General features: G+C 39.2%; 1 protein-coding gene across 1 annotated transcript; it reads right to left on the bottom strand.

Annotated features, from left to right (window-relative positions):
• Positions 1–633: 633 nt before the first annotated feature.
• On the bottom strand, positions 634–7,813 carry LOC141791860 (uncharacterized). The gene is made up of 2 exons (XM_074672536.1): positions 7,486–7,813; positions 634–3,009 (listed from the first exon to the last, which is right to left on the bottom strand). The coding sequence occupies exons 1-2, from the start codon at positions 7,628–7,630 to the stop codon at positions 1,853–1,855; spliced, it is 1,302 nt and encodes a 433-aa protein (XP_074528637.1). The 5' UTR covers positions 7,631–7,813; the 3' UTR covers positions 634–1,852.
• Between the last annotated feature and the right edge of the window lie 1,868 nt (positions 7,814–9,681).

Below are 9,681 nucleotides of genomic sequence, written 5' to 3'. Positions count from 1 at the left end.
CTCCCACCAGCTCTTCTGAGGGGATACAAAGGCGTTCCCAGGCCAGTCAAGAGATATAATCTCTCTACTGTATCTTGGGTCTACCCCTGGGTCAGCTGGACAAGCCCAAAACACCTCCCCAGGAAGGCGCCCAGGTGGCATCTTCACTAGATGCCTGAACTACCTCATCTGGCTCCTCTCGATTTGGAGGAGCAGCGTCTCCGAGCCTTATCTCCGAGGCTGAGCCCAGACACCCTGTGGAGAAAGCTAATTTCAGCCGCTTGAATCTGCAATCTTCTTCTTTCGGTCTCTACCTACAGATCGTGGCCATTGGTGAGGGTTGGAACGTTGGACAACAGACCAATATGGCGTCCACATCACTGCCGACGGAGCCTGATCTGTCTGTCAATCTCTCGCTCCATTTCCCCCTCACTCATGAACAAGGCCCCGAGATAATTGAACTCCTCCACATAGGGCATTTTCACCTTTGCAGTGTCATTTGAATTATGTCCAGTACTAAGCAGACCATTTCTTGAAACACAAACACCCTTTTCATTTTAAGATGGATAATGTTACATAAAGTATAGTCTTGAAGATGAAAAAGATAATTGGATATTTGACATTCAATTTTAATTTTGACTGAAATATTGCACCTACATTCCTGAAATAAAAACATATTTCCTGTATTGCATTTAATTTTCATGGTTGCATTTTCATTTGAATTTTGTACTTAATACACTTCAGCAGGCGTTGCAATAGTGTGCAGGAGTAGAAGAAACATGTGAAACTGCTGAGTTTTCTGAGGTGCTGCAGCCAACTCACTGGCTCGTGGTTTCCTCTTTACTTTGTTTCTATGACAAGTAAAGTAAGGCAGATTAATACGAGGAAACACCACAAGGTGGCACTGTAACACAACAGCAAGCTATGTTTTTAAACATGAGGGCTTAATGGGGTCTAATTATGTATGAATATGTATTAATTAACAGACATTCTACTTTTTTATTTCCACTCAGAAATCTATTCAAATTCATACTAATTACCTTTATCAGCATTATAGAGGTAAGTAACATGAGATGGCTTATAACGTAAAACTGATAGTCAATAACCAGTTTTTATTTTGAGATGTGTTGCATGTATTTCCTGGCTGGCCATGGAGACCATGCTCTTTAGAGGTCTGTAGAGGTTGGGGTCTGACAGTGAAGGTCTGTTGTTTTGACCGTCTCTAATTTTCTGCAAATAAATGTTGTGAATGTCAACATATTTATTTTTTTGTCTGGGGGGGGGGTCAGGGAAAAGTGATTATTATGTAGTGTCTCTTACATTTTTCAGAGCTGTATTTGGATAATTATATAATGTAATTGTATATAGACTGTCTTTTAAAATCAAAACTGCAGATGTGTTTATAAAAAGAAGTCTCAGTTTATAGGTGATATATCTACTTGTGCCACTTTTCTGTAGTTTTTTGCCTCACTTCCTGTCACTCTCCTGCTACAGTTATTTAATTAAAGGCCAAACTTAAACAACAATAACTTTTTTCTAATAAAAACAGACCCCCTGAAACCTTTGCAGCTCCCCTTATGTTGTAATGAAGGACTCTTTTTTAGTGTAAGATAGGACTCTCGAAACCTGATCCCACCACAAACCACCTCTACAAGGAAACACCAAACTGACTTATAAATGAAGACATTCACATGCGTCATGTTTACAGTAACAAAATTATTTGAGAATTTTATACACTTTTCACAAACCTTCAATAAAGCTTATTAAAAAATACTTTTTGACTCTGAAGAACAAAGAAAATCTGCTTCATTCAGAGCAGATGATGAGGTTTACCCCCAGAGTGTGGGTTACCATGTAAAGCTCCAAAGTCAGCTTAGGGGGAATCTAACACCACACTAAAACAGCTGAGTAAATCTTTCAGTTTCGAACAAACATGTGTTGTCAGCCTGATTTTGTGGTAAAATCCTTTTCCACATTCAGAGCAGCAGAAGGGTTTCTTGTCTGAGTGAACAAACATATGCCTAGTCAGAACAGGTTTTCTGCTGAATCCTTGACCACATTCAGAGCAGCAAAAAGGTTTTTCTTTTAGGTGAACAGACATATGTGCAGTCAGATTATATTTTCTGTTGAATCCTTTACCGCAATCAGAACAGCAAAAAGGTTTTTCTTTTGAGTGAACAACCATATGTGTCGTCAGATTTCCTTTTTGGTTAAATCTTTTCCCACATTCAGAGCAGCTGAAAGGTTTCTCTTTTGAGTGAATCATCATATGTGTCATCAGATTTCCTTTTTGGCGGAATCTTTTCCCACATTCAGAGCAGTGGAAAGGTTTCTCTTTTGAGTGAATCATCATATGTGTCATCAGATTTCCTTTTTGGCTAAATCTTTTACCACATTCAGAGCAGCTGAAAGATTTTTCTTTTAGGTGAACATACATGTGTTTGCCCAAATCTGCTTCAAGAGTGAAACCTTCTCCACACTCAGAGCAGATGAAAGGTCTCTGCTCTGTCGGGGAAACCACATGATTGGTTTCACCAAGATCAGAACTGTGTGACTCTACAGTCTCTGCTCTTTTATTTGTGGCAGATTTCAAAGTTTTAATACAGTCTCTGGTCTCCTTCCAGTCATCTTCCTCATCTTCAGTCCCTGATCCAGAATCTGAGGAGGCTTCGATCTTAACCTCAATCTCTGGTTGTAAATTTCTTTCTGGATCTGAGCTCCTTGCTGGTTCTGGTCTTCCACAGTCCTCTCCACCAGCTGCTGTTTCCATATGGTTAGTCAGTCTGTGATGAAGCAGTGAGGACTCAGGTTCCTCTTCATCATTTTCACTCTTCATATGGACTGAAGGAAACAGGACCTTGGTATCAGCCTCCTCCAGTCCTTGAAGCTGCTCTCTCCTCTGACCGATCCACACTTCCTCCTGTTCCTCTTTAATGAGTGGGGACTCATTCTCCTCCTGGTCTGGATAGGGGCTCCTCTCCTGCTGCTCAGGGGGAAGCTCCTCTTTCTTCACCATCAGTAGCTGAACATCTGCAGGACACAGAGAACAAATATTAATGATATATTAGATCATCAACAAGCAAAATTTGTTAGTTTGTAGTTTGGTCGCTGGCTATATTTGAGGCTACTGACAGTCCTGCCCTACCAATCAGAGCTAACGTAACCTCACTCTTTATTTTATTGATAGACTCTCAAGTTTGAACAGAGCACTGCAGAATAACTGGAGACTGTGGGTTGGAATGAACATTAGCACAATCAGTTTAGCTCCTGTGTTAGCCTTTAGCTCGTGCTCTATCTCTCTCCTGTTTATCTTTCTTCTGCTCTTCTCTCTTTTTTGTGTCTGTCAGTTAAGCTCCAGTGTCCACCATCACCACAAAATTAATCACAGAAATTGTTTTCATTAACTTGCATTTTGATGGATGGATGGATGCAGAAATACTAGCTTAACAGTTCATGAAGTCCACTTTATCTTGATGGTGTTAGCTTTTGTGCTCAACTTTGTTTCATGCAGCTGACAAGACGGGACTTTATTTCTACATCAGTCTCAAAAGACACAGTGTAACATGATACCCATTTTTTCACAGGAAGATTGATTTGATGGAGTCCACAGTCCATCACTCACCAGGACACCTGCTCTGTTCTGTGCTGGCTTTCCTCACACCTCAACTCCACTGCTCTCCTATGGCCGTTATTCCTTCTAATCCTGCCCTGTTCCCAGCCCCCATCTTCCCTAACAGACTCATAATTATAACCCTGAGGACCACCATATGGACAGGAATAATACAGATTTCCTCCCTCTTCATTGACAGGAATGACAGTCTGATCCATGTTTATTAATAGGGACATATCATGCTTGTTTCTCCTTTTCACTATGCCAGACTAGGATGCCTGTAAAGCATTTCTGCCCTCAGTACAAGTCATTTAGTTCCTTCATTTCCCCACAATAGCGTTCTCAATATCCTCATTTTAGGCCATTCTGAAGATCTCGTTGAAACGCTCTGTTTCCAGAATGACCTCCAGTAACCTCGCAACGTCACAGCTCTTTGTGCTCTGATTGGTCAGTTCTATCAGAGGGGCGGAGGGGGTAGAGCCAGGGGGCGGTTTTTGCAGCATGGCAGTATTTACAAAATCGCCACATTGGATGGAGCAGACCGAGCAAGTTTGCTGTTTGCCAAAACTTCACCGTAAGGCATTGATAGTAGGGCTGCAACGATTAGTCGACATAATCGACTACGTCGACGAAAAAAATTAATCGACGCAAATTTTAATAGTCGACGCGTCGTATTATTGTTTTTATTGTTGTTGTCACATGGTGAAATCAAATACCAGGGGGTAATACTCATTTGTAACTTCAGTTCACAGCATGAGGTGCTGTGTTATTGGACACTTTTATGGGAAAAGATCACTAAGTTCATACGTGAGGAATATTGATGAGGAAAAATCTCCACTCCCAGAGAGCGCTGTGCGCTGACGGAGGCTCTGCATCTCTGGTTTGGACAGCCTGACAGCTCCCGGAGTTTAGCGTCTGATAACGTGATTTAGAGAGTCTCCTTCACTCTCTGTTACCAACAATTTTTTAAGGTTCTAAGCGACAAACTAGTGTAAAAAATCCCCCTAACTTTTGAAAAGAGAGGAAATTTATCACTGTCAAGCTCACACTGCAGCGGTAACACTCAGCGGGGAGGAGGAGGGGCGGAGTGTGCATGAGCGAAGTGGAAGTCGCGCATGTAGAGAAACGAAACTTAACGCGTTGTCATGGAGAGTTGGGGGAGAGTCAGACGGGATCATACAGAGAGCAAAGCAAGCCCCAATGAGCAAATAAACATTAGAAAACGAGCCCAAAGTCACTAATAAGCGGTCTGTCCAACACTGCGTACAACAACTTAATTTCCCTGTTACCTGCTTCATTCAGTTTGAGATTTAGCCTATTTATTTTTTGTATAGCCTTGTACTTATATTTTTTCACGTCATCATGAATGAAATAAAGATAAACAAACAAACAAACGTGACACAGGGCTGACCAATCAGAGGTGAGAACCTAACTCTGGGTAAATGCAGTAAAAATGCAAAACACAGGTTGAATTATAAAGGTCTGCACCTTAAAGGCCAAATTAGGTTGAAACTCAAAATAATCGTGATTAATCGACTAATCGAAAAAATAATTGATAGATTAGTCGACACTAAAAATAATCGTTAGTTGCAGCCCTAATTGATAGCACTAATAAAATGGCAGAGTGTAGGATACGTCCTTTTGTATTGGACCCCGAGTCAGACCCGGACGGTTCTGCAGCTCAGGAGGAAGAAAATCCACCTCGACATAGATCATCTCAGGACGCTTCAGTGTGGTGAGTCAAACCGGTACTGTAACATCTATAGTTTATACTAGGGCTGGGACTCTAACCCGTTAATTAGATTAATTAATCACCGCACATTAACGCGTTATAAAAATCAACGCAAGATTAACTCATTAGATACCGACCATTTTCAGAGCATCTTGAACGATCTTTTAAGACCCAAATAATCTTGTTTTCTAAGACTATATAAACACCAAAGTTACTTAAGAAGAGTGGAATCTCTTCTTTTATGTCTCTCTTCCTATTTTTGGTCCAAAAAACAGACAAATCAAACTTTTTTGATCGCCTTCATCTCAGGTGCTCCATCCTTTGATCCTCTCCATGATCTCCGTCGTCTTTTCTCACGATGGCGCTGCTCTTTCTCTCTGAGCTACAGCAACACATCCTCAGTTGGAGCGTGAGCTGCCTGAACTTTTCTGACTTGCAGCGTCTCTCTGTGTCTCTGTCATCTCACATTTCTCCTCATATCCATGCTGAGCTCTCATCTGAAGAGCGCACCGCTGTCACCCACAGTAATTTACGAGCAGGATTTTGATTGGCAAGCTCTACCAGACTCTGCCTCCCTCCGCTGAAAAATATAATTTACTTCTATAAGCGTAGTAAACAGTAATCGAATGTCAATGGCAGGGAACACGGACATTTTAATTAATATTGTCCAGTTAAAAAAATAGGATTTACAAATCTTCTCTTTTTCGTGTATTCATTCGAATACATTCATTCGATCATTAGTCATGCACTATAATTTTGTAATGCCTTAGAATTCAAATTCTTTATGTGGGACCTTAAGCAAATATAAGATTAAAATGTGATTAATTAGATCAATTAATTACAAATCCTGTAATTAATAAGATTACTTTTTAAATCTCCTGACAGCACTATTTACCACATAACAGCTGATGAATGTACTTGAAAGTAGTGTCCTCAAAAAAACATCTTCAGAGCAAAATAAAAAGGATTTTGTGGTTTAAACTTATGTATGAGAATATTCAATGATTTAGTCTTCTACCAAAATCTGTTTGAATTGAAAAGTGTTGCTTCTAAAGTTGAATATTCATGTGATTAAAATGTGATTAATTACGATTAATTAATTACAAATGGCATAATTAATTTGATTAATTTTTTAATCAAGTCCCACCACTAGTTTATACGTTTACACTCAGTTCTTGGTGGGTGTATCCCTCGGTGGCGGTTGTGTGACTAACTGACATCACAGAGGAAGAGCTGCTTTATCAGATTACTCCAATAAAAAGAAAGGATCCTTGTGTCGTCACGACGGTCGAAATCTCGCGGCCAACTGGCAATGACCTATTTTCAGGGGCATCAAATATCGTTCTAGGATATCAGAAAAAATACAATATCTACTTTTTTGAAAATTCAGGGGGTGTAAGGTCTTGTTTTCAAATTTATTGTATTATATGGAAGTAAGTATTAAATCAGGGATCAGCATGATATGTCCCCTTTAATGTTAAACAGAGGGAGAAGCCGCTGGACTCCCCTCTGTGACCTCGCATTCAATTAACAGTTTTTAATGCAGAAGTAAAAAAATAAGCAATAAAATGCCTCCACAACACCCTGGGGTTTATTTATTTATTTAAACATTTTATTCAAAATATTGTGTTATTTTTATTTTTATTAATTTCTTAAGAGTTGTCTATGCATTATGCCCTTGAAGTAAGTGCTTATTTTTGCCTGATGTATGGTACGCAGTCTATTTCATTTGCTACTATTGTACTGTGTGAAGATTTGGGGTAACACTGAATATCTCCTGGGATTAACAAAGTAACAACGAAGGCCTGCCAGTAAAAATGACCCCATCAAAGGAACGGACAGACCGCCATCGTTGTTTTTAGCTCCACAGTTAGCCTGTTAGCATGGAGAATATTCAGCCTGTGCTGGTTTTATCGTCATGTATAGCTCTGCAGATGGATTTGTTGACACTTGAGACAAGACGAGCGCAAGTGACGAAGCCTTTACCGGATGAAGCCGTTTCCAGAAGTCAGAAACAGCTTCGATCGATGAAACACTGGACCGGTTTCCGCAGATGTGGGTTTTGCATGAATTAAATCGTACTGGGTCAAAGCTTATGTCTATAAACCTCTACTGGCTTTGACGGTTCCCTGAAACATTATCACACACGTGTTCAGAAACCAACCTGCTCTGTGCAGCTTTATCTCAGGGATTAAAACCACATCCAGTATTTCTCTTTGTCGCTGGAGCTCCTCTTCGTATCCACGTGTTGTCCTTTGGTCTACCATCCGCTGCTCGAAGAAATCTTTAAGATCCTGAAACCTGGACATCTCCTCACATCCAGGAATCAAAAAAGAAATTAGACTAAAGCCTAATGTCTTTCTCTGAGCGGATTTCCTCAGTTGATTGATGGGGAGTGTTCGTCTCTTCTTCTTGATGTATTTCCGGCAGTTCCGACGCTCCTGGGCGTATTACTGCCCTCCGCTGGTCAGACTAGTGCTGTGCTCCGCCGTCTTCTGCACTTACACTCACTTGATTTTCTCAGCTGGCGAACTCAACACAGTCAGACAGTTGGGTGGGGAACGCTGAACACTTCTCACACCCAGTGGTCACCATATAGGAATAACTGTTACCTGAAACTAGGAAACAAGAGAAAAGGTAGCTAAATATGCAGAAAATAATAGTACCCACAGTCCTGTTCTGAAATCCTGGCTTCATAAACATAACTATATTAGGAAGGGTTTTATTTTTAAAAATGGAGAGTCTACCAAGAGCTGTCTCTCCCACATTCACACAACAAATTTCAGACAAAATGATCCGACGGAGAAATAACATGAATCTTACTTTCATATAGGAATATAAATGCCACTAAGAAAAGCAGATGTTGTTTAAAGTGTTGCTCTGAATGTCGTATATTTTTCAGTTATGGTTGGAGCCATTAAATTAAAATGGTTAAAGTGCATGGTCAAACAAAGAAAGGAATTTTGGTTCAGCATCCCCAGAGCTGTCTTTAAATTTAAAACCTAGGAGGAATAGAATAGATTAAAACAACTCCTAGACTCGTGTGGATTTTGTGAGAAGGATATTGAAATTGTAGAGCATCTTTTCTTTCAGTATAAAATTGTAAATGATTTTAGGGTTGCATTTCAGGGGTGGCTCAGCTCTAAAGATACTGTTTTGCAACATTTAACAATGACGCCAATTAAAACAGCAGTATTTTAGAAGGATAAAATGTAGACTTTTTGGTAAATAATGTGATGTTGCTTGGAAATCATTTCATTCAGATTTACTTTCAGATTTAAAGATCACTTCAATGCATTCAGGAGAAGAATGGTTAAGAAATAAAACACACACACACACACACACAAATATATATATATATATATATATATGTGTGTGTGTGTGTGTGTGTGTGTGTGTGTGTGTGTGTGTGTGTGTGTGTGTGTGTGTGTGTGCAAGTGGTGGGACTTGATTACAAAAATTAATCAAATTAATTATGCCATTTGTAATTAATTAATCGTAATTAATCACATTTTAATTACATTAATATTCAACATCAGAAGCAACACTTTTCAATTCAAACAGATTTTGGTAGAAGACTAAATTATTGAATATTCTCATACACAAGTTTAAACCACAAAATCCTTTTTATTTTGTTCAGAAGATGTTTTTCTGAGGACACTACTTTCAAGTACATTCATTAGCAGTTATGTGGTAAATAGTGCTGTCAGGAGATTTAAAAAATAATCTTATTAATTACAGGATTTGTAATCAATTGATCTAATTAATCACATTTTAATCTTATATCTGCTTAAGGTCCCCACATAAAGGACTTGAATTGTAAGGCATTACAAAATTATAGTGCGTGACTAATGAGTGAATGTATTTGAATGAATTCACGAAAAAGAGAAGATTTGTAAATCCTTTTTTTTTCAACTGGACAATATTAATTAAAATGTCCGTGTTCCCTGCCATTGCCATCGTGACAAAAGACGACGGAGATCATGGAGAGGAGCAAAGGATGGAGCGCCTGAGATGAATGTGATCAAAAAAAGTAACTTAATATATATATATATATATATATAGACACACACACACATATGTGCTGGCCATGGAGATGATGCTCTTTAGAGGTCTGGAGAGGTTGGGGTCTGACTGTGGAGGTCTGCAGCCAGACTGTCTTGACAGCAATGTGAAAGACTGTTGGAGAGCAGCCAAGATTCATAGCTGTGATAAAAATCAGCTTTCTTCATGCAAATGTTGATACCTGAACTCATTTTCCTTGCACTATTTGAGTTCCAAAAGACTGCAAGTTTGTTTATTTTTTGGTTTGTATTTTATTGTTTGTTTTGATAATCTCTTATTTTCTGTTTATAAATGC

The sequence above is a fragment of the Halichoeres trimaculatus genome, unplaced genomic scaffold (assembly GCF_033239565.1).
Source record: "Halichoeres trimaculatus isolate MK-OKI-2021-1 unplaced genomic scaffold, fHalTri1.1 fHalTri1_scaffold_1, whole genome shotgun sequence".
NCBI classification, from domain to species: Eukaryota; Metazoa; Chordata; class Actinopteri; order Labriformes; family Labridae; genus Halichoeres; species Halichoeres trimaculatus.
Note: the sequence above shows the minus strand (reverse complement) of the source record. Positions and strands in the feature narration are given on the sequence as shown.